General features: G+C 37.4%; 1 protein-coding gene across 2 annotated transcripts in view; it reads left to right on the forward strand.

The window, feature by feature from the left end:
* Positions 1-25,675, forward strand: part of clip1b (CAP-GLY domain containing linker protein 1b) — a 46,820-nt gene that overhangs the window by 349 nt on the left and 20,796 nt on the right. The window contains exons 2-15 of one of the 2 annotated variants that reach the window (XM_085280326.1): positions 466-846; positions 2,030-2,163; positions 2,424-2,548; positions 2,668-2,869; positions 2,950-3,147; positions 3,313-3,416; positions 4,560-4,620; positions 5,412-5,516; positions 9,407-9,568; positions 9,872-9,967; positions 13,472-13,529; positions 13,613-13,710; positions 15,180-15,254; positions 23,834-23,940. In XM_085280326.1, the coding sequence (XP_085136452.1) occupies positions 466-846; positions 2,030-2,163; positions 2,424-2,548; positions 2,668-2,869; positions 2,950-3,147; positions 3,313-3,416; positions 4,560-4,620; positions 5,412-5,516; positions 9,407-9,568; positions 9,872-9,967; positions 13,472-13,529; positions 13,613-13,710; positions 15,180-15,254; positions 23,834-23,940 (1,906 nt within the window). The remainder of the gene's footprint in view (positions 1-465; positions 847-2,029; positions 2,164-2,423; positions 2,549-2,667; positions 2,870-2,949; positions 3,148-3,312; positions 3,417-4,559; positions 4,621-5,411; positions 5,517-9,406; positions 9,569-9,871; positions 9,968-13,471; positions 13,530-13,612; positions 13,711-15,179; positions 15,255-23,833; positions 23,941-25,675) is intronic. The other variant, XM_085280327.1, reaches the window with a different exon arrangement.

Raw genomic sequence — 25,675 nt, forward strand, 5'->3', positions numbered from 1 at the left:
ATGATTGTTATTTGGATTCAGCATTATTTATGAAGCGAAAATGGAGAAAGACTACAAGAAACTCAAAATGTTTACAGCTGCAGATTTTTTTTTAGAATGCAGACTGTATTAAACAGATCATACTGACATTTCTCACCAGGTACTAATCCCCAAACAGAAGCATTTTTGGGGGTTAAATCTCCCTAGAACTTAATCTGTTCCTCGTACTACTATGGGTGCACCAGTCCAACAACTTTTCCAACTAATTACAATATGATTCCTTGGATTCTGACTTGGTGTTTATTAATAATTTAATAAATAATAACAAAACCAAGGAAAATCCAATAAATAAATTTGATTTTCATTTGTTTTAACCTAATTAACCTAATTCTTTTTGGCAAAAAATGCACCTTTTAAATCTAACTATAAAAAAGTAATATTTAAGATTATTAACTATGGTTTATTAAAACATGATTCCAACTGCAGGTACCTCGAAGCCAGTTCCTCCTGAAAAGTCCCCTGGCAGTGTGACCTCACCAGTCCAAGATGGAAACACAGACTTTAAAATTGGAGAGAGAGTCTGGGTGAACGGCAACAAGCCTGGCTATGTGCACTTTGTTGGAGGGACGCAGTTTGCTCCCGGCCAGTGGGCGGGCATTGTGCTGGACGAGTCGATCGGGAAAAACGATGGCTCTGTGGCAGGGGTCCGGTACTTCCAGTGTGAGGACGGACGGGGGATATTCACGCGGCCTTCAAAGCTGTCCAGAACAGCACTGCCAGAGAAGGAGACGAATGGAGGCCGGGCCAGCCCAACACAAGGAGTCTCCGCAACAAGCGAGGCAGCACCTGCTGGCACTACTTCATCTAGTAAGTTTATTTGTGAAAACATAACAGGGTGGATAACTGTGCTTTACAGACCAAATATTTTCAGAGATGCCCTTATCAGCTTTGTTAAACTTAGGGAAAGACTTGTATCTTAGCCTTAATGTTGCACAAGAGCCATGCTCCACTATCCTCTATCCTTTAACATTGATTGCAGAGTAGAGAGACTGAGAGAGGCACCAGGGAGTTTATTTCCTACTTGCAGCATAAAGAGAAAATAGTGTGTGTGTGTGTGTGTGTGTGTGTGTGTGTTTCTGACTAATGGGTTTAACAGCAGATGGTTAACATCCACTTTAGCCATTTGCTTATTCTTAAAATTCCCTTATAGTCGTGCTATATTTAAGAGATTTTTTTTCCATGTTGTCAGGGTTACCTTTGGATGTAGTTTGAAATTTGAATGTTAGTTTGATCACTCAGGGTTAAGTGGGCGACACACATGCCTCAAGGCCACCACAGAGGCTAGATTCCATCCCAGGCCATTTCCTGTGTGCTGTTCTCCCTGCTTTCTCTCTCTCTTTCTCTCCTTTCTGTCCTGTTCAACACTAAAAGTTAAATGTACAAAGCTACATTTTGGAAAATAACTAACTAAAGTAAAATAAAAATTAGTCAGATAGTAGAAGAGAAGATAAACTTCTTAATGCCAAGTGCTCTTGGCCCTCTTACCTTGAGTACCTCTCTCACAGTCATCGTCCTGCTTCAATTCAACTCACTGTTGCTGACTTAGAAACTTTGCCATAAAACTTTTTAAGCACCTAGCTAAAAGTCTATAGGTAGTAGACTACTGCTCTGCAACAAGGATCTTGGTCTCTAAAGATACAAAAAAAAAAAAAGTAACAAACCTTCTGCTGCTTATAGCGTTTTCTCTGCCTTGTTATTTTAGGTAGACACACAGTTGATTTCACAGCACAGCCATTTTCTTTACCTAGTGTTTAGAATGAATTTGTCAAACAAATTTCCAGTTTTAAAATCAGACTTTGGTCACATCACCCCACCTCCAGCTTTAACAGCTTTAAATAAAGGCTGTTGATCACAGCCAGAGACTGGAAGAAACAAAATAGCATTTGGGACATCTCACAGTTTTGCTTCAGTTAAGATGTTCTTACAAAGTGACTGACAAATGTGGACCCTGTGATCGTTCTTGTATTTGTTTTTTTTCTTCTTCCTTCAGCTCCAGGCACCGCCATTAAGACAGGCGGAGCACTTAACCGGATCCTGACATCCAGTGAGTCAGTGTCCAACCTCTCCGACCCAGATTCCACGAAGAAGAACAGAAGGGAGCTAAGGCTGGGAGACCGAGTGCTGGTAAGAATGACTGAATCCACTGTGACGGCTGGCGTTAGGGCAGAATATCAGTGATGTAGACATGGAGCCTCACAGAAAAGTTTATTGCTACACTACTCAGTGCTTTTTTTTTCCTAGGGCTGCTTGTGTAAATGTTTCAAGTTCGATAAATTGCTTGCTTCACCTTGAATAATTCCACTAGATTGAAGCCGTTATTGTAAATAGAAAAAAGATAACATTTTTAGATAAAAATGAATTTGCATGAATTGTTTTGTGTGTAGGTTGGTGGTACCAAGGCAGGAGTGGTGAGGTTTCTCGGAGAGACAGACTTTGCTAAGGGAGACTGGTGTGGAGTCGAACTAGATGAACCTCTAGGCAAGAATGATGGCGCTGTAGCTGGAACCAGGTAAAGAGCACAGACAGATTTTTAGTTTTATTTGCATAGCAAATTTACAATACTCTGAGCTCTGTCTGTAGTACATATGACAGAGGATAATTGCATAGTACAACCTGTCTCCTCCTCAGGTACTTCCAGTGCATGCCCAGGTATGGCCTGTTTGCTCCAGTTCACAAGGTGACCCGAATTGGCTTCCCCTGTACCACCCCTTCCAAGGCAAAGAGCTCACGGAGGAGGTCCATTCTCAAAAGAAGCCCCAGCGCTTCCTCCATCAGCTCCATCAGCTCCGCCACCTCCTCAATCAGTGGGAAACCCAGCCGAGCAGGACTGGTGAGATATCTGGTTAATCTGCGTGGTGCATGATTTAACATCTGCAGTGTGATTCACGAGTGCTTGTGTCATTTTTACAGCTGACAGAAACGTCAGCTCGGTACGCTCGTAAGATTTCAGGCACCACAGCCCTGCAGGAGGCTCTGAAGGAGAAGCAGCAGCACATCGAGCAGCTGCTGGCAGAGAGGGACCTGGAGAGGTGCGAGGTGGCAAAAGCAACCAGCCATGCAGGAGAGGTGCAGCAGGAGCTGACTCTGCTGAGGAAATGCCGGGATCAGGTGAGACACGTGAACAGTTCAGAATTTCAGAATAAATAAATAAGAAAATGAAACAATATCACATTTTGAAAATGGCATCAGTAGGTCAAACAAAGTGTGGTCTGTCACCAACATCTAACAGTTTACTTGTGATGTGTGCACTCATGTTAATTCTGTATGCCGCAGTACGCAGTGGAGATGGAGGCCAAGATGGATCAGCTGCGGTCGATGGTAGAAGCAGCAGATAGAGACAAAGTGGAGCTGCTCAACCAGCTGGAGGAGGAGAAGAGGTGGCTGACTTGACTTTACCTATAACCAGCTCCATATCTATATTCTGGGACTTAAGAATAGCTTAGCATGATAAGCAACATTTAGGCAAGAGTGGGAAGGAGTTCTTTCGAGGATGACTGGGGACAAAATATGGAATTACTAGATCTATAAAAAGCTTGGTTTTATAGTACACTGGTACCCAGGGCAGCTGGGCTAAAACAGTAGTGATGTGTTGCCTCTTCATTGTACCCTTTTAACTTCTAGCAGCTTTGTTTTGAATAAATTTTAATCAGGAAAAAGTATAATAAACTGACTAATACCTATATAGTACCTTTTTAAACACTCAAAACTCTTTCTGCTACAAGTCTCATTCACCCAGTCACACACAAATTAATTTTTACAGCGCTTTTATCTACACCTAAGCGCTTTCTCCCATTCACATAAGCAGACTTCATCCATTTGATCCACTGGGAGCAGCTTTGGGTGCAGTATCTTGCCCAAGACAGCAGGAATCAAAGACTGATCTATCACCTGGTTGGTGACCTGCGACCTCACCTGAGCCACAGCCTAAACCTGTACAAACCTATACACAGAGAGTTACATCTTAGTCCAGCTGAGAGGTGAGACAAGCATGGGAATCTTTTTCTAAGTCCTTAGGAAATTAAACTTGCTTTAATTTAGCAATTGCTTTTACATAGTAAAAGCTTTTTAGCTGTAGTTTGTGCATATGTCAACAGAAAATCAAGCACCCGTTAAGCTTTTAACAGAGCAAAGATATTAGCAAAATAACTTTAATTTTGCTGTATATTTAGTTAAGATGAATTTTTTGCCATTTAGGATTTGCTGTCTTCTAAATAGTCAGTTTTTTCCGGATGAGCACTGTCAGTTGTAGCAGGTAGATCATTCTGATTGTCATCCACATGACAACGATACCGTCTGCCCTGAAATGCATACTTTGGAAATGCCTCATTTAATACAAGAGGGAGAAAAAGAGCAGCATCCTGTTTTCACAGAGAAGGTTCTTTCTTTGAAATAAGAAGGCTGCCAGAATGACTGGCAGTATCAGCTTGTTCCAGCTCTTCAGTAAATCTGTAGGGTTTTAATGACTGAGCCACTTGTGTGTTGTGATTTTAGAAGATTTTATTATTGTCCCTGTTTGACAGGAAAGTGGAGGACCTACAGTTTCGAGTAGAAGAGGCATGCATCACCAAGGGAGACCTCGAGGTAAATGTGGTTACATAATCCGATTCTCAATTAAACATGTTCTCTCACTTGTCCTATTCACCCGAGCTGTCTGCCTCTCACTGATCAGGCTGATACTTCTTTAATGAAAGTCTGGTATGATTTATTGACTCCAACCAAGATGAATAGTTTATCATCACTGTCAACTCGGCGTTCCACTGAGTGACATGTTAGTTTGATTTTCACTGTGATTCCTGACTCTTTTTAATTCACAACTTAGGATGACACCATAAAGCTGATGATCATTTTCTTCCAAAAAATGAGAAGTTGATTAAATCAGACTTGCTGCATAATGTTTTTGCCTTTCCTGCACTCTATCAATCATTTATCTTTTTTTGTTCAGACTTGTGTTCTATTCCTGCTCTTTTCATTTATTCATCTCAGATTTTTCTACCCATCTGCAGCACTTAAATTACCATTACTCTCATTATCTGTTTGTCCACATGTCTGTGTTTGAATGCCGCTTTTGTCTTCACTTTTTTTATGCCTTCATCGTGCATGTCTTTTCTGCATCTTTCTCACTCCCGGATTAGTCTTGTTCAATTGCTTCATGAAATGGAAACAAAAGTATCTGAAAGAAAGAGATGATCACAGTAACTAACTCTGGATACTCCAAACAAAAAAGCTGAAATGCTGCAAACCATCAGTGCTTTTGTACTTCCTGGTCTTCTCTTTAAAGTCTTGCCTTCTTTCTGTCTGTGGCACAAAGCTGGCAGCTCAGTGTTCGCAATGGTGTTTGTTTTTCCTCTCTTCCTGCTCTCTTTTACTAACAGACGCAGACCAGGCTGGAGCATGTCCACATAAAGGAGCTTGAGCAGAGCCTGCTCTTTGAAAAGACCAAAGCTGAAAAACTCCAGAGGGATTTAGAGGACACTAGGGTAATTCTGGCAGTTGTAGTGCCACAGCCTTTTTCCCCCGCTAGACTTAATAATCACAACTGGCATATACTGAAGGAACTGCAGCATGCAAACACCATGCAAATTGTCCACAGCCCTGCAATAGGGACATTAACATTTCATCTGCTTTGAGCTTTCCAGATAACCCATGTTTATTGTTTATACTAAACAATATACATATGTGCATAAAGCTTTATTAAAGGATATTTTTTGGAGATTATGGTTCTTTAGACTTAGTTGGCTTTAAAGAATAAGGGTGGAATCCTTCAACATTTTACTCCTATCAACAAATCCCATGAAAAGAGCAAAATCAAGCATTTTTGCATGATTTTGTCTCAGAAAATAAGCCATCAACATCCTCCACTCTATATCTCGGAGTGTCCTTGAGCAAAGTACTGAGTCACAAAACAGTGTGTCACAGCTGTGTGAGTGCTTGGAAGCTAGAAAAGTGGTGTAAAATGCAGTCTGTTTGAGAATACTGCCTTGTCTTTACCAGTAACATTATTACTCCTGTAGATGTCATCCTTCACAATAACTCACTGATGCATAGCATCAAAGAAACAAAGGATCAGTCTTGTTGTTTGCACAGATTTGCCTTTAATCATGTTTTTTCTTTACAAACTTTACAAACTAACAATGTAGAGATGTCAACAATATGTTGCTTTGCTTCATATACATTTTAATTCCGAATATTGAAACCAGTTCCGTGCCCTATCATTTTTATTCTGTAAATAAAGGTGTGTGGGCACGATTTCGCAACAATTTCAGGACAGTTAGCTCATTAAATCGGTGACGTTGTCCTTTCCCATATGTAGCACACAACAGGAGATAGTCCACTTCAGATGTGATCTTATGACATGCACTGTTATGTTTGGACTATGTGATAGAGTATGCAGGAGGTGTAAACAAACATTATCAATGTAGGGAGCTGACAGATGAAAGTATACCTATTATGCTTATTGTCAATGTCATGTAATTATTCCGGGACTCTACTAGAGTAGTTTTGCATGATTCAAAGTTGAAAATAATTCATATTTATTTTATGCTGGGTCCTGTTGCAACTGGTCACTGTTTGAAACAATGTTAACAACTGTTTTGGTGTCCTTCTCTTTAAACCCAGCTTTTGTGCTCCTCACAAACCTTCTGTTTTAGACTGGGGGTCTGTACCTGAAGGCCCTGAGATGATCATATTTCAGATATCTGATGTCTGAAACCATCAGAGCCCTGGAGAGCAAACAAATAGTATGTGTTTGAGCCTTTCACTACCTGACCTTTTCATGGGACTTGCTGACCTTAAGATAAATGTAGAAGACTCCCATCCTATGTCTTTTAACCTGAAGCTTTGACATATTTTTGATGAGTCAAACGCTTCTGTAGTAAAGCAATAAATTCCCATTTGGACCAGGTCTTCTGCTGGTTGTTGGAACTTTGCTGCAGATCTGCCACCTCTCTTTCCAGTGGGAGTGGAATTTTTTCTTATGAATGAATGTTTGGTTTGTTTTAGCCAGTTGTATAGCCAAAGTTCTTGATGTAATCTCTCTCTCTGTGCAAAGGTCTTAAGCCATCCCTCATCTCTTTATTATTAAAACAAGTGCAAACACACATGGAAATCCAGTATATAAGGCAAAAACAGAGTTTAAACCATTCTTACAAGCTTTAAAGCCAATATTTGGTATGACCACCTTTATTCTTCAACACAACCTGAACTGAAGTCTTCAGGAATATTTCTCTAGGCTTCCTGAGGGACATTCTAAAGCTCTAAAAAAAAAAAACATTTTTACATTTTAAGATGATCACACTGCTTCAATATTGTAATGTTGAGTTCTGAGCTATGGGGAGGCCAAGCCGGGACTCATAGTGTTCCAGTGTGTGTGTGTATTGCATTGACAGTGTGTTTGCCATGCTGAAAAATGTTGCATTGCCAATCAGATGGTTTCAAAGTAGTATTATGTGGTGGATCAAAATCCATTTATAATTACATTAACTTTGACAAGATCTCCAACATCACTGGCTGAAATGCACCCCACACTGTGACAGAACCTCCACCATGTTTTACAGATAGGTACAACAGTGAGCATTGCTTTCTCCTGACCTCTTCTGTGTGTAATATCAAGGTTTTAAAATTTGGATTGATCACCATCCAGAAGTCCAGTTATTGTGTAATTTACCATACTTAAACCTTTTCCTTCTTTAAGAATGGCTTCTTGACAGTCACCCTTCCATTGAGACCATTTCTGATGAGGATTTAGTGAACAGTAGATGAATCAACTGAAGGGGCATATGCATCTCTCAGGTCCTATTTTAAGTCTTTGCTGGATTTTTTTCCTGCTTCTTATTGACATGACATTCAGATGCGTTACTTCTACTGTAGTTTTTGGGGCTGCCACTTCGTCCTTTCTTCTTTACGTGTCCATTTTCCCCAGAACATTTTTTTTAACGAGACTATGTACATATCCATATGTCAAGATATAAATATATGTCATATGCTAAGGTTTAAACTAATAGCTTTTTGGGAATCACGTTGTTTCAGTAATATAATTTTATGCCTATCAAACTGTTATTGTTGGCAGTTTTTATGGGTTCAGGTAAAGAAATTGAATAAATTGTGTTTTTGTGAAAGATTGCGTGGGATTTCCTTTGAAAATGGTGAGGTACAAAGAGTTGACTGAAAATGTGGGCAAAAGTAGGCAGAGTTCAAAGAAGAACTTTGAAAGACCTCCAGAATGCCTGGAGAAATATTGCTTAAGACCACCTTAAAAAGATCTAAGCTAAAATCTAAGCTTTGGAAGGTTTGGAAATGAGGGTTGGCTCAAGATTTTTGTACCTGTATTGTATAATGAAATGTACAGAGGCTACTTAGTTTAGCTTAACATAAAGAATGTAAGCTGTCAGATGACACAAAGATTCAAATAACTGAATATGTATTCATTTCTACTCCTTGGTGCATTTTGGTATTTCTTTGTACCGCAACAGGCTATTTAATACCTACTTGGTTCAGCCACAATTAAATAGCAAAAGTGCAGATTGTTACAGGCTGTAGTGTTCATAACAGTAGATGTCATTCATTATAGGGCTTATGTCTAACACATTAATGTAAGGGAGAAACATTGTGATATGTTTTACTCAATTATATGTCATATTTAAAAATACATTCTTTTAAAAGTACAAATAAACTGATATTCAGTAAACCTTTACTTCTTAAGGCCAATAAAATAACCCATTTGATGTTCAGCATGACTATATTTTCTATTATCCCCAAGATAACGTCCATAATATACTTAACATTTATTCAGTCATGAAAATAAATACATTTGCCAAACAGGGGTAAATTGCAATAGCTGTAGTTGTAATAACCATTCTGTGGTGTCTATAACAGGAAGAAAATTCAGCGGTTCCCTTTAAAGCGCCATATCTTGAATATGAAGATTTCATACATTTCGACACCGTATTTAACAAGATGATAAAGTTGCAGAAATCGTCATAAACAGCAGCTTTTAGCTGTTTGACTGTGGCTGCTCCATCACTTTTTTCAGTCTTTATGCTAAGCTAAGCTAGCTGCTTGTTTTAGGTTCATGTCATGTCATGGTGACATATCTTACAGATTCTGTCTAATTGATTTCTGACCCAAGTAGGCTAAGTAACCGTAGGCTCCCTAATTAATTAGGTAAGTATGAAAAAGGAAAATGAGGCTATAAATTAATAATTAAATTAATGTGTTTCCCTTACTTATGTGACTGTAAAGTAAATGTCTTTGCATTTTGGACAAACCAAGCAAATGATTACATATGAGCAGGCACTACTAATCTCCTCTCTCATGCCCCCTGTCTCCTCTTTGCCCCATAGCCTCCTCATGACTCTGCTTTCTGCTGTAGGTGGCCACAGTGTCTGAGCGCTCCAGGATAATGGAGCTAGAGAGGGAGGTGGCAGATCTCCAGCTCAGGCTCCGGGCGTCCCAGCAGAAGGAGGATGCTGTGTCTCTGTCACAGCAACAAATCAGCAGCCTCAAGGCACAGGTTCAGTCTCAGGAGAAGAAGGTTTGTAGAAAGCACCAGAGAATTCTTGACTATGGTGTTTTGTTCAGCGATTCCTGTGCCACAGCTTTATAAGAAACATAATTGCTTGTTGAATGTGTTAGTCATCATTTATCATTATTATTGAAATTGTTACATGATTGTAAAATCAGAAGAACTGGTATAACACTCTTCATTCAACCCACCATCTAGTAAAATGTGATACTCTGTGTGGTCTGTTGAAGTTACTGTGATGATGCATAATTTATGGCTCTATACAGATATACATGTGTATGTTTTATGGTCTATACTGTGTGCTTCGAACAGATCAGTGAGCTGAGTGTTGACCTGGAGAGCAAGCAGAAAGAGCTTCAGTCTGTACAGCAGGATAAGACGTCTTTGGAACAACAGCTAACCAGTCTGGTAAGAAGGAAAGAGACTCTGGACATAAATAAATACAATACACATGTTCAGAGAAATGACAATGTACTGTAGCCCATCTTTGAACTTGTATACTTTACCTGTCTGTCAATAATAATGGCTTTTAAAGTGATACATCTAAGAGAACGTAGACAAACATAGCTCTTTGTTATGATAACTCACATTTACATTATTTTTTACATTGGTCTCAATTATTAATATCTAACTTATTGTGAACTTTTCAAGCAAGTATAAAAATATAAAAGGCCTAAAAACATTAATAGAAAATTATTTAAAATGTACAGGTTGGCTTACATAAAAGCAGAGTGTTGCGTTTTTATTGTAATAGCACTTATATTCTTCTATTCTGACACATACCTCACATATTATAATAATTTAAGAAACTTAAAATGAATAAAACTAAAACAAAAGGAAATAATTTTAAAGTAGAAACCATAGAACTTAAACAAAAATGAAAAAAATCAGAGAGCATTATTGCCAATAAAATAGCTGTCATAATGCATTACAAGTCAGAAACAAATAAGAAGTACACAAAATGAGTGAGTAGGTGGAGAAAGACATAGGATTTGTGAGGTAAGGAAATTATTAGATCATCCCCAAAACAACAAAACTGCAGGCTTGGAGATTGAGGAAACAAACCATCTATAAGAGAGACAGTCATGCATAACACTACTTGTAGTCTGGATTAAATACAAAAATCATTTGAATAATCGTATAAATTCTTGTTTTCTCAGTACAATTATTGATTTAAAAAAATTCTTTAGACCCTCCCTAACTTGGTAAAAATGAAAATTAAAAACTAGTGAGGATTAAACTAGATTAATAAAAAAAATAGATGCAAACTCAAGACAGTGTGAGGAAAGTGTTACACATTATTGAACAAATTTAAAAAAAAAAAAAAGGAAAAAGTTATTCTACTCAGTTTGAGTGCTTTTGATTGGATTGACTGGGATTTTCTTAATCTTGTAATGAACATATTTAGTTTTAGTGAAACGTTTGCATCCAGTCTTTGTATTCTTCACTTACAGCATGGACAAACGTTAACATTACAATGAGACTGCTTGCTCAGCTAGCCCATATTTCTGTAGTAGGTGAGGAGTACAAATCCTGAGTTTGAATCAGTGATGCAAGATCCTAGATTTGGGCAGTGTGCATATTATTCCATTGCCCCTGTGTGTAAGATTGTTAAAAAGTGCAAGCTCATTCATTTTAGAAACTTGAGCCAGACATATCGGCTTGACAAATCAAACAAAGGTTGAAGTAAACTGTCACCCATCTAGGCTTGCTGGCAGGAATGTTGATCATGCCCATAAATTTTGACTGGCACCTTTGTCCTACCTGTTTGGAAGGAAGTAACAACCATTATTTCTTAAGTCTTGGGCTTTAATGTTTGTAGAACTTGGTTAGATCTTAGATCTTGGTTATAACCCTGATGGACTAAGCAGTGCTGACAAAAATAGCTTCTGGAAGCAGCATGCAAACAAGCCATTACAAGACACTGGCTTCAGAAATTGTCCTACTGCCACACTGTCTGTTAATATTTTCAAACATATACATTATATGGAAGAAATTACTTCTATACCGCTCCAAAAAGAACTGGGAGAAATGGTTAGTTATTTGGCCTTTGAGACAAATTGATAGTACTGATGATGACAAGCATGTTATTTTAATACATTTATACAGAGTTTGTAAACTTCATATTTGCCAGAATTTTTATAATGTGTAAACATTATTTTTAAAAAAGTACAAAAAAAGGTCAAAATGAACTACAAATTAAAAACTAATTGGGGTAAAATAAAAGTTAAACTGCTCTGTTTCCCATTTTTATATATTTTTATTATATATATATATATATATATATATATATATATATATATATATATATATATATATATATATATATATATATATATATATATATATATATATATATATATAACAAATCAATGCAGGTATTTATTTTTATTTTGAACTACTTACTGCAGGAATTACATTCTTAACACTTTATATATTAGGATCAGGATTAAAATTAATTTTAAAATCTTGATTGTATATTATTTTTTTCTTAATGCAATTATTGTGATTATGTTAACCCTTCAAAGCCTGACCCATAAAATAATTTTATTAATTTTATAGATTTTTTTTAAATAAACTGTTTATTAAATCTTGTGAGAAATGAACTGCTTTTAGTTGTTCATTGTTAAAAAACTACTTCTTCAGCTACCTGTGGCTTACTGTATGAACTCAACAAACAGTACTTACTGACAGCTTATTCAGTTTGCCTACTGACAATAGAATAGGATAGAAAAGAATAGAATAGAACAGCCCTTTATTGTCATTGCACATGTACAATGAAATTATGGGTGCTCCACGCCAACTGTACAGGAATGCAGGAATAAATAACAGACAGGAGAATTATATATAATACAATATATACACTATACAAGAGGAATGTGTACAAAACACTAGAGAGGCAGACACTGGAGAAGAAAGTGCTTGGAAGCAGTGCAAAAGGTCTGAGTGTGTGCGTGAGTGGCTGGAGTGATGAGGCATCTATAAAAAGACCACAGATGTTTGGCTAAAACAAACAAGCGATACAGCTTTCTCATCCTGTTAACCCCATTCAATTCAACGGCATTTAAATAGAAAATGGTGGTGTCAGGATATAGAGCACATTTAACTCCTAAATTTGATCTTTTAACTTTGAACAGCAATTACTACTTTGACATAAGGCCTGTCTCATCAAAATAGCTGGAGGAAGTTTTGGTGTAGACATTTAAAAGGTGATCATTTAGCTGGTACACAGGATGAATAGATTGTGACTGTTTAGTAAGTGAATATTATATTGTCATCGCTCACAAGAGTGCATATATAATAAATGAAAATGCCAGACCTATTGGGAAACATCCTTAAAGATTCAAAGACAAGAAAATTAATATGTTCCATATGGAGCAAGCATGAGGAACACATGGAAATAATTGTGCTGTATAATAAAAGAAAGAAATCCTCAGTAACTGTTGCTGTATTGATGTACAGGGCTATTTACTTTGAGAATTAACTCTAAGTAAATATGCAAGTGGATATTTTGGCAATTGTACCAAAAATCAAGAAACATGAATCAATCACAAAAATAAAAGTTAAAATTATTATAGTAATGTTTTGGTCTGAATTGTCACAATAATGTTACAGAGTCAGTCGTTTTGCTATTATCACTGACAGAAAAGCAAGAACATGAGTTGTGCTTAAACTCTTCAGCACATCTTCTAAATGAAGTGCAATGTTTGTGCGGGTGGTTCGTGGAGCTGTAGCTTCGTCTTATTTAATCACTCTGTGTTTTTGTTTGTGAGGATCGTTGAGAGCAGAATTTCATCCAACAACCTTGTATGCTTTCTGGAGCCAGTCATTATTCCCTGGTTAGCTCAAGGTTCAAGAATGCTGCTGTTTGAGTGATTAGCTCGTGGTCAAGCTGATGCCTCTCCATTTCAGAGAGAAAAACTTGAGACAGCTGAGGAGGAGAACAGGAAAGCAGCAAAGACAATGCAAGGTAAACATATCTGCTGTATATCTGCTACCTTTATTCTCATTTCAGTGAGTGATTTGTTAAAGCTGCTATCTCTTTTCTGTTAGGATTGGAGCAGATTGTGGAGCGTTCAACGAAAGACTACCAGACCCTGAAGGAGGAGAATCATTCCAGGGAGAAAGAGCTGAGAGCCCAGCTGACACAGGTAGGTGTGCACATGTACAAAATACACTTATTCAAGAGGTTCAGTTTGACGTTACTCACTTTTGATTTTCATTAATATTTTATTTTTTTTTTATTTTTTTTTTACTGTATTACATTTACATTTACATCTGTTCATTTGACTGTAAAAGGCCATACCCACAATCCAAACATTTGTCCTAACACCGTACAAAAAAAAAAAGAAATATTTAGAGTAATTTCATAGTAATTCTCTAGAAAGAAAAGTTGGCAAGATATTAACCCTAATTTGATACAAATTACTGATAAGTAAAACGGTTCATTTAACAATTTATTGTGACTGATTATCTTGGTAATTTGGGCATTTTAATTGAATTTATGAGTGAAATTGTACATCTTGTAATTTCTTATAATTTTATTGCCATGAATTTTTTTTTTTTGTGTGTGTGTGTGTGTGTGTGTGTGTGTCTGGTGTGTTTGTTGTGTTTGGGAACAATAAAGTTACCGTTGACTATTCACAGTATTATTTCCATACATTTTGAGAGGAATTACAGTTGCTGCTTTTTTTAGAGAGATAGTTTTAAAGAGCTATCTGTTATTGTTAAATTAAGGCACACTACGCATGTGGCCGATCTCTAGCCACATATACTGTATAAAACGCAATTAGGTGGAATAACAACGCCCATATAGGCAACAATATTCAAGATGGTGGGGCAACATGGCGGCTTCCGCAACGTGGCGCCTGCTCCAGATTATGAAACAGTGCTACAACAATTCCTATAGAAGACTTTTGTTCCTTTACTACTTTTACATTCCCAGTGGTCTCTTTTTCAGATTTTTTTTTTTTTTTTTTACACATCAAACATGGTGGGAGAAAATGTATAAATGCAGCAATGAAAAATTGAAAAACTAGACAGTTTTTCCTGCTAATGAATATCTGCTGAATGCATGTAGTCTTTTTTTCTACTGCTTTTGTTTCTGAAAGTAGACCGGACAGTTTGCAGTTCTTTTTTGCCTAAAGCCACAGCTTTCATACTTCTGTTCATGCTTCAAGAAACCCATTAGAGATTAATGTAAGGGTGAAACAGCAGGAGAATCTTGAGGCTGACTTTCCTTTTTTAGCCAACATCCTTAATGAGTTCTAATCGCTCTGTTCTATTAATAGAGTACTGTTTTTGAGTGCTAATATGACTCTGTTTGACTCTGTACTTAGTTTTTTTAAAAGTGGTTTGTTTAGTTATCCAAAACAGAAACAAGACTCAGGGAAGGTGTATGCATTAACTCTACAGTGACTAAATCTACCACAGTGTGTGAGGCGCACTCTACCTGGTAGCTTTTTTTTAACCCAAAGTGTCATTTAGTGAATAATTAATGAAAAAATTTGTATGTGAACGTTTTTATATATCCAGAGGGAAAATAGGCTTGTTGTTAAACATGTGCATTTCTTTCTGTACTATAACATACATCTCATACTGGCTGCATTATATTTTCCAGGCCACTGAAAAGTCAGAGAGGTTGGCCTTTTCGCTGGAGCAGTTGACCCTTGACAATAGGACACTGGAGACACAGGTGAGCAGAGGGCTTTCATTGGACATATGTGGGATGATGTTTATCACCTGTGGATACTGTGGATACACACTGCTGTGACTGAGGTCAACACAGTGGTTTTACAAGTTCTATTCTATCCCTTGGTCTTGTTATCTTCTCTTTCACCAGTGTTAGCTGTTAGCTGAGCCCTGCCTCCCTGATAGTTACTGCACTTGCTATTCTACTTTGTGTGCACTGATCAGAGTTTACAGAAGTTCAAGCTGTTTCAAACCAAAGCAGTTTCTTATTTTGAGCCATTGATTGTGTCACCCGACATGATGACTGTCTCTAACAGATGTTCTTGGCTGCAGCTAATCAATCAGTTGAAAATATTTTCTATAGCTGTCTTTATGTTATTTTTTTATTTTTTATGAAAATGCAAAAATGTTGCATATAGGCTTGATGCTGACAAGATCGAGGCGACAACAACGTTTCCCAAAATAGCTTGTAAAAGCATTGCCAAATATATTTTAAAGTAATGTGTTTCCTCTTCAACATTTAACGGATTCCTCTATTAATAGACTTTTGGAATGAAGACTAACACCGTTTGGCTGTTGAAACAATATCTCACATTAGCATTTATGCTCCAGCAACTCCAGCAATTGACTGAGCTTATGCTCAGTCAATTGCTTGAGCATAAGCCTTTTGTAGGGCAGATCAGAGCTGCTTAACTATATCTTGTGCTGCGTTCCATTTGAAGTGGGAAGTCAGAAATCCTACCTTTTAGTTTAAATCAACTGGAATGCCCCCTTGAATTGTGCTTCTCACTTAAAAAGTGGGAGAAGCCTCACCAACCCCAACTTTGTAACATAGGAGTAGTTCATGTAAACATGAGCAAAACTGTGTTAAACAGTGTGCCCTCCGGATCTAATTTTTTTATTATTATTATTATTATTTACACTTTTTAAAAAATTATTTACCCTTTATTTTAGTTTTCATAATAATTAATTATATGTCCAAATTGAAATGAAATACCAGTAATTCTTCATGAATCTAAGGATTTAATTAATTTTAATCTGTAGTCTCTGGCAGGTGGATGGCATTTATAACCAGTAATGAACAGTCAGAGCTACACCAGCATCTAAGCATTGGTTCTTTGTGGCTGCTGTTTGTTGCATGAAATTAAAATAGCAAAAACTATCAACTATGACACAGTGGATGTGTTAGTTGTAAACAGGAATTCCTTTAATTATTGAATTATGCATTAGAGCAGCAAACACTATTTAATCCATCTCTGACCCTTTGCTGTTGGTATTGTACAGTTTCAGTGTCACATGCTTGTGTTCTACTTCATGTCGCCACAACCCCGTGAAAGAACTTGCACATGCACATCAGTTCAGCTTCTGTAGCCTGCAGGGTTTTTGTTACATATTCACATCAACATTCCCACACCGACCGCATGTGATTGGGCCAGTCATCGTATTTAATCAGCCACCCATGAAATACTACAGTCCATCCCTCTTGTTGTATTTCCTCCTTCTATGCTTTCCTGTGTTTGCGACTTGCACTTTCAGCTGTAACTTTATATTTTTGTTATCTTATACTCAGCAGCTCTACTCCGTTTGCACTCCACATGCAGAGGATCATTCACTGCATGGCTCTTGCTCAAATAATGCATGTTCATCTTTGCTATTTGTCAGCTTGCCTGTGGGCTCCAGATGGCGAATCTCCTCACTACAAAAGAAATGCACAGGAGATTAGAGTAGGAAATGAAAAATGAACATAAACATGCTTTATGTTTGACATAAACTATATAATTTATTGGCCCAGCATTTTTCCTACACACTTTGATCAGCACTGCAGCTGTACTCTCCCACTGTTTTACAGAGAAGTACTGAAGGAATTTGAACACAGCTTCCTTTCTATACCGTTTGTTACTTGATGAATTCATGGATAATTAAAATACCATCCTATTGGTGTAAGCAGAAAAAGAGACACTTAAATTAACATTATAAGAACATGATTACATATATAATCAAAGTTGTATGTGCATACTGATGACAAGCAAGTTATGGCTTGTTTCTAAACCCCTGTTACTCCAGTGGCAAGTTTATATACTTGAGTCAACTTAAACTGAGTATATAATATAACACCAGCTTGACATGATTTAAGTCATCTATGACCCCTGCCTAATCTCCATTTTTTTCTGTCCTCTCTCCCACTCTTTCTCTATCGGATGTCTGCTCTCACTTTCTCTCTGATTCTCTAAAGAGGGTTTCATGGTCCAGGAGAGGTAGCATGTTTGCTCTCCACTTAGCTATATTTAACTAAAGCTAAGCTAAACAGCAACACTAGATATGAAAAAACACTTAAACTAAAATAAAAATAAAAAACTGGCAATTGAAAAAGACAAAAAATAACCGAAATATCGTGTGCTTATGAAATTTCCAGTTTTTGTCTTTGTCAGTGTGCTTAAATGTGAAGATAGCAGGTTGCTGCAGATAATTATTGTGACTGAAATATCGGCACTACATGAAGTTTTATGTTTGTATTATAATACCTATAATAAGTCTTGCAAAAATACCACCCACATTATAATAATTGAAAAGCTAAAACTAAGACTTAAACATAAAACTACAATGTTTCTGCTAATCATTCATTAGCAAGTTTAAATTGACAATTCAGTGTGTTATTCTACCATTGAGACATGGTGAGCTTTGGAAATGGATACATATTTTTAGCTAAGGTCCATTTGGTGTCAGTTGTCTCTAAAAGGACGAAGGATCCCTAATAATTTAATAAATATACAAATTACATTTCTACATAGATTTAACTACGTAATATTTTCTATTTTAATATGTTGTACATAATATTTTATGCAGTTTTCGTAAAATATTTTTTGTTAGTCATTCTAAAGGTTAAAATAGAATTTTACCTTGTTGGTTATTTATGTAGTAAATGTTAGTCATTTTGAAGTTACATAATTAGAACTGTGAGCACTCAAAATAAGCACCTCCTGCACAGTTCAACTCCTCTTTGTGTAAATTATTTAAGCTTTCATCAATGACGTTTTAATTCAGTATAAATGTTACATTTTGGATGCTTTCTTTCTGTTTGCCAGCACTGCTGAATAGTAGCATGTATCAAATTCACGTGTGTATATTTTAATTCCAAATTTTTTGGTAGCTGCAGGAGGGAGAAATCTGACTTTGTGCACTAAAACTAACACTCACGTGATCAAGCAATTATTCAGCAGAGATGCTCTTACGTCTAGCTCTCTTCTCCACTCACCCATGATGCTGTAGGTAGTGATGTAACACTGCACATGTCAGAGTGAGCTGCTGTGTGAGCGTGTGTGTGTGTGTGTGTGATGGCAACATTACATCAGTATGCATCAGTATAAACAACTGACTTGAGATCAGTCTCTTTTGTGTTTTGTGTTGTGTCCAAGTTATTATAGTTTTTTTTTCATTAATATCTTCATTGAATTAATTCCTACTCTGAGCATTCTAATATGTATACAGAGATGAAAAGTAAGGAAAAAGAAAAAAGGGGCTGACTGCAGATCATCTTAATGTGCAGTTCTCTAATTAAGCATGTTATTTTTCGTTCAGCTGCCTAACAAATTTAAAAGCACCAAATTAAAATCACAAGAGGCTTTTTATAGACAGATCCTCAGGAACACAACACAGAGGTCTTATCACTTTAGATTACTTATGAAAGAGTCCCAAATATTCTGAAAGAGTAGCATTACCTGTTTTTGCGTTTGTGCTGATATGCTGTGTTTGGTCTTCACTGAGTATGTTACTGTGCATTATGACCAACTTCATGGACATCTTCATTTTAGACTTGTCTGTGTTGCAGACGTCTTGGGGTTTGTTCAGTTGCAGCTTTGAAAACCTAATCTGTGCTGTCATGTGTGAGAGAAGAGCCTTTTTCCTGGGAACACTTTGGGGAAAAAAGACATACTAACCTTTTGTTATCAGTTTTAACATTTAACATGCTTTATGAGACCTGTAGAGTCTGAGATGTTGCAGTTTCTCTGAATATTACAGTCTGACCTTTGAATACATTTTTTTAGGATGTCCACTCTTAGAAAGATCAAGATCACGGGTGATGTCTTTCCTTCTTGGCATTGTGTTAACACATGGACTAAGTGCTTCAGTCCAGCAAACTACCAAAGCTCATACTCATCCCGCTCTTGCTGATGATCAGTTAGTTTATTTGATTAGCAGCACCCGATTGTTACTTACCCTTTGAATTCCTATGGAAACAGTAAGGATCTACTTCAGCTTTGTTTTAAGACCTTCTAAGGAGCAGATGCTGTTTTTATTATAACCTGAAAAACTTGAAATAGGGCATACTTTCTTTTCCACATGACTGTACATAGCATACATTAGGGGTGGGGGGAAAAAATCGATACTGTGTAGTATCGTGATATTTTGTTTGCTAATAATGTATCGATACAGGGACAGCAGAAATCAATATTTTGTTACAAACAATTTGCTCTGACTTCAGAGTATGTTGATCAGCTCCTTTTTCTGAGCAAGAATCCTGACATTCCTTCACTGTCCAAATGTGTTTAACTTTTTTTTTGGCAGCAATAAACATGACAGTTTACTTATTTTAATTTAAGACATGTTTTATTTTAATTAAGTTTAAAACTTTTTTTATGTAATGTAAAATTATATTTTGTTTTAATTTACTTTCAAAGTCTTCAGTTGCTGAATGGGCTGCATAGTTTTCATAAATTGCATAGTTCAGAATAGCTATAATTGTACCAGATGGTTGCATTCAGTTAAGTTGGACTAGACTGTAATACAAACCGTTCAGTTTGTCAACAATAAAGCTGACTGAAATGAGAGAAAGACTGAGTGTGAGACTTTGATATTAGATAAAATGAATATTGATAAAGTTCACCTTTATGTACAGAATCTGAATATCGCAAAATATTTTAAAAAATTGCAATAATATCGTATCGTGCGTTAAGTATTGTGATAATATCGTATCGTGAGTTGTATAGTGATTCCCACCTCTAGCATACATTGTTACATTTGAAAGGAAAATGGTGTGGCACACGGTCCCGTAAAGACTAAAGAGTACTGTAAATAACAGGGTTGGAGCAGATCTGCCTTTTAAACAGCATGACTCCATTTCTAAATTACCCTGGCCTCTCTGTCTGCATTGTGTTCTGTAAAATATAGATTCATACTGGCACATTATAGACGACATGAAACAATAATTCTGATATTTTTGCCGTGTGCCATTATAGACAAATACCCACATAGCAGACAGGTCTGGCATAGATGGCACTGTTTATGTAATGGCATGCCATATCTGGCCCGATTGTGGTGTGGTTTATGTGGCCCAGGCTCATAGAAAACAGGTCTTCCCTAGATACAGCATCAATTGGCACTTCTGACTAACTGGTGTCATGGTAGGGTGTAGGTCAACCAGATGTGGGCCAGGTCTGGCAATGATGGCACTATTTATGTTCCTGTTTTCCTGTTTTAGTTAGAAGACCCAAATGCCACGTTGCAATACTATACTGCTATGGTAGCCAGTGTTTCAAATGCTGGTTTGACAGGTTTGTGAGTGTACACTTTATCCAAAACCTAGTGAGGGTTTACTCATGTTTACCACTTGGTGGCTGTAGCTCAGGAGGTAAAGCAGGTCACCTACTGATCGGAATGCTAGTGGTTCGATCCCTGGTTCCTCCAGTCTGCATGTAAAGAGTGTGAATGTGTATGAATGTAGTTAGGAAGCACTCGGTTTAGAGAAAGTGTGTGATTGGGTGAATGTGGCATGTTGTATAGAGCACCTGGAGTAATCCGGGAGAGTAGAAAAGCGCTACATAAGAATCAGTCCATTCACTGTCTGAACAGAGTTTCGTCATGTTACTTTTGTGCTATTATGTTCCGGCACATTGTTGTTATTACATGGCTTGATTGAGGTACACATTAGGCTGACATCTGGGGCCAGAGCTGAAACTGTTCTGGGCCAGCACAGGACCAGCAGTGTGTCTGCAACTGGCCTTGTGCTGGACCATGTATGGGCCACATCTGGCAAACCAGATGTGGGCCACCAAAGGGCCGTCATTTTTTGTGGTATGTGGGCAATGTGTAAGCACATTGTGTGGGCCAGAGCCGGGCCATACCAATTTTGCTATGTGGGTAATATTTAGGTCCGGCCATAAAGACAAATACACCACATTTAAGTAAAGTGCAGTAATTTCCTAACTTAGTACATGGAAAGAACATCTTCATTTCAAATAAACTGTTTTACCATTTAAACCGTAACGTGTAATAACCTAACATAAGTATTTCTAATAATAAAAATAATTCTACATGTAGATGCATTTCTTTTCTATTAGCTGGTTCCTAAAGCTGACAACTAAAACTATGGACTGATTGATCTAGAATCAGGCATTGCTGTATAGACATTAACTGGTCATGTGGATAATGATTAGCTGCAGCCCTAGTTAGATTTCCAGAGTATCCATGCTATAACACATCACTAAACGAGTGCAGGAGCCTAAAGTATGAAGGCATGTCTGGTAGAATGTACATTACATGTTGTTGCAGTCTCCAACTGAGGGTTCAATCTGAGATGCTGAAATTCACCAATGAATGAATGGTCAAAATTCTCATGCGCGTGTGTGCATGTGGTGTGCACAAACCAGATTGTGAGCTGCAGAAAGGTGGGGGGGAGTCTGAGGAGGAGCTTATTTAGGCTTACATAATGGAAGTGCTAACCTAACCTGACTCTGTGTGTGTGAGAGAGAGTTGTACAGGCAACACGCTCTCCATTTCTCTCTCTCAGTCGTGCACAGCAGGGTATGAGAGCTGATGGTTTATTGATGCCTAGCGGCTTGTGTTGGTGTATGCATTTTATAGACAGAGTGAGAGGGGAGGCATTGTCACAACACTGCTGTCGTTTAGCGAGGGAACGCATCTGAAATCCAGCAGTGGTAAGCTGTGTAGGTATGGACATAGCTGCTCTGCATCAGGGTTACTCCAACAACCTCTATTCGCCTCACTACCAGGTAGGATCATTCGTTAGATTTATTTATTTATTTATTTTTAGCACATCAAACTGAGAGGAAAACCTTCAGTGCTGCAGTCATTTTCTAATACAGTAGTATCTCTTGGTCATTGTAAGCAGGTGAATGATCCTTGCCTGTGCCTGTAACCTATTGGATAATTCTGTATTTTGTGCTTGTTTGTGTGTCTTCATGTGTTTATGCATTCAATTTGGACATTATCATAATAGAATAAAAAAAAACTCTGAAGCTCAGCTGCAGTTAATATCACAATGTGTAAATGTGCAAATGGAAACATGCTCTAAAAGGCTAGCATGAGGTTTTTATAATGTATTTATTTTCTTTTTTGTTTCAGCAAAAACATAGACTTCAAAGTCATACTCGTTAATTAATTATTGACTGGTGCTGTTCTAAAGCAGCTGATATCACAGCGCTGTATGTGTCCGAGAAGCGCTTTGAAGCTTCAGGAGTGATTTCAGATGTGTTTGGAATCTCTGCCATGTGACTCAAATGGGAAACAAAAAAGTTTTCTTGCAGTGAAGTTGAAGGAATAGATCTTTCTGGGGCTTTTATTTTTAGTTCCAGCTCATGCTGCTGTCTGCTTGCCTCTTTGGTCTGCTGGTGTATTTTAGGTATTACCTCTGGTCTCACTCTTAGTGACCCAGATATTCTTTTTTTCTTACTGCAGTTTTCTTGAATGCAAACCAAGGAATGCAACGATCATTTAGAACAAGATGTTGAATATATCTGTGTGTTTTGTAGAGCTCAAAAATGTTGCTGGAATTTAAATAAGGGAGAGAAGGAGAGAATTAAACCATAGACACTCATGTGTGTGGTCACTGACTTAAAGCTTTGGGGATTATCCCAGCCAGTAAATACCTTGATAATTGATTAGATGGGGATTCAGATAAATTGACAGTCACTACTTTCAGCTTCTGTGCTTTATGGACTGTTTTTCACCTTTGCTTTCATTTTTTTGTGAAAGAAAGATCATAAACATGTCTTTAGTAGGACAGGGATTTCTGTTGATATATGGACGAATGAGAAGTGGAGTTTTATATTGTTAACTGACTGTTACATACGCAATGTTATGAAGAAATCCAAAATTAATTATCCAAAATTAAGGTTTTTTTGTTTTTTTTCTTGCTTCATTCTCTTGGTATTGAATTCTGACTTTCCTTTTCCTGTTTAAGGTAACTTCTTTGTTTGAGCTATTTATGCATAGCATTTACACAGGTAGGCCAAACACTCATATCCCTCACTAGTGATAAAAAGCCTGAAATGAGACATTTCACACTGAAGTAATGAGGTAGAAGAACAAAACCAAACTCTTTAAAATTGCAGAGCATCACTGTTAGAACAAAAACTCCTTTGAGTAATTGCAGCTTTAATTACAGCCAAGATGAAATAAGCATAAATACTCCAGACGGGATCCAAAAATCACTGACCAGCACACAATTGCAATATTTGTTTGTTTCCTCTAGAGAAATAATAATAAGGATCAGGTGTAATCTTGTATACCTGTAGTCCCTGTGTCTTTCTCACCCTCTTTCCTTTCTTCCATCTTGCTCCTCTTCAGCTTGAGGCTTTGAAACAGCAGAACTCCAAATATCAGGAAGAGCTCAGTCTGTCAAAAGAGGGGAGCAGCTCAGAAAACCAGCGTATTGGCGTCCTCTGCAAGGAAATGTGAGTACTCATGATAACTAATGTGTTTTTTCCTGCCTCTTGCCTCCCGTAAAGGTGACCCCCAGCCAGCCAGTTCATTAGTTTGGAGCTGCTAAATTTGTCCTGGGGGCCAAATGTTCATTAAAAATCCAGTCTGCATTTTCAAGCTCTAATTCCGCTCAGTAAGGACTGTGTGAGAATGTGGCTTGACAGTTGTTAGTTGTTACCTTAATGGGTCAAAAATACTTTTATTTTTATAGCTGAAATGTCAAATGTGCTGTTGAATTGGCAACATGTGTAACTCTCTAGAGAGATGCTTCCACTTGTAAATATGCTCTAAATTGTTGTGGAAAGTACAATTAGTCAGAGCATGCTGTTGTGTGATAATGGATGTGGAGGACAATGTACAATACTGTTTAGAAACACAGCAAAGAAAGCCCATTTGCGTAGTACTCCTATTAAACATTCCTGAATCATGACACCTGACTGGAAATTTAGATTGAGTGTGCATTCATTATTCAGGTTTGAGATCCTTAACTGTACAATCCACGTTATGGTTTTTACATTTCTGGATGTATGTGTTTGCAATGTTTTTGACAGTGTGTCTTCACAGATGCTTAAAAAGTCTGAGAGCCATTTATGCAAAATTAAGGCCTTAACTATACTTAAAAATGTCACAAAATGTGATCCTGAAATATCTTGATTGAATCTGCAGTTTTGTCGACACAGTAATCTCACATGTCAACTTTTGGCTGCTTGCTCATTTACATCAGGTCTTCACAGCAGGTAGCTCCGCATGTTTGATTCGGCAGATGTTTTATGACAGCTGCCTTTTCTGATGGGATTTACATCGTCTCCTGGGATTGAACTGATTGAACATGGAAATAATAATCAACCCCTTCTTCCAAAAATAGTAGAGAAGCTGTATGTGTGAAAATAGTGAATCATGAACCTTAGCCACATGATCCTTATATCTTGACTTTTCTCTGCTCAAGTTCATTTAAAACATTATCTGAATTAAAATTGGACATTTTTTTACAGCGTGTTATCTACATTATTAATTCCTTCTATGTGTTTGGTGTTGACATGTAGATGTGGAAAGTCTTTCATTTGCACTGACTCAGCAGTATATCTTTGGTTGTAAGCTGAAACATGGTGCTTTTGATTCAGGATAAAAGTATTCTCTCTTCTTATGGCATATTTTTTCTTCTTTTCTTTTCTGTTTTTTTGTTTCTGGTGAAGTTCCAGTCTGCCGCTGAGCTCTATTTATAGAGCTTGCGTTTCTGTCAAGCTGTCAAGTACCTCTGTGTACATGTGTAAATATGTAGTGTCCATGCGTGTGTTTTTGGAGCCTTTACATCATCCTGCCACACGTCCCCTTGAGTCATCAGAACCCTTAAATTGCAGAGCTCCACATGGATTTAACTGGCTGGATTATAGTCATCAATATGTAGCATGTAGAGGCAGCAAATGGAGATGAAAAATGTCAACAAATGACATCAGTGACAGTGTAACGGTTCCAGTCTCCTCAAGCACAATTTTGTCTTTTTTTCTGCCTTTGCCTAAATAATTGAAAATAAAAGCTCTCTAAATGGATGACTCATGTTACAGTCTTATATTGTTGTTTTACATTTTCTTTCCCTCCACCTCCACCCCGCCTTGTCCCAACAATGTTTTCCGCCATCCTTTTTGAGGCACGTCCTTCCTCACTCTGCTCCTGTTATGTAATCCCTCCTCTCCTCCTAGGACCGCCTGG

Source organism: Mchenga conophoros, linkage group LG7, assembly GCF_057382185.1.
Source record: "Mchenga conophoros isolate Kocher_MC1m ecotype Shallow Benthic linkage group LG7, M_conophoros_male_GT1.1, whole genome shotgun sequence".
Lineage (NCBI taxonomy): Eukaryota > Metazoa > Chordata > Actinopteri > Cichliformes > Cichlidae > Mchenga > Mchenga conophoros.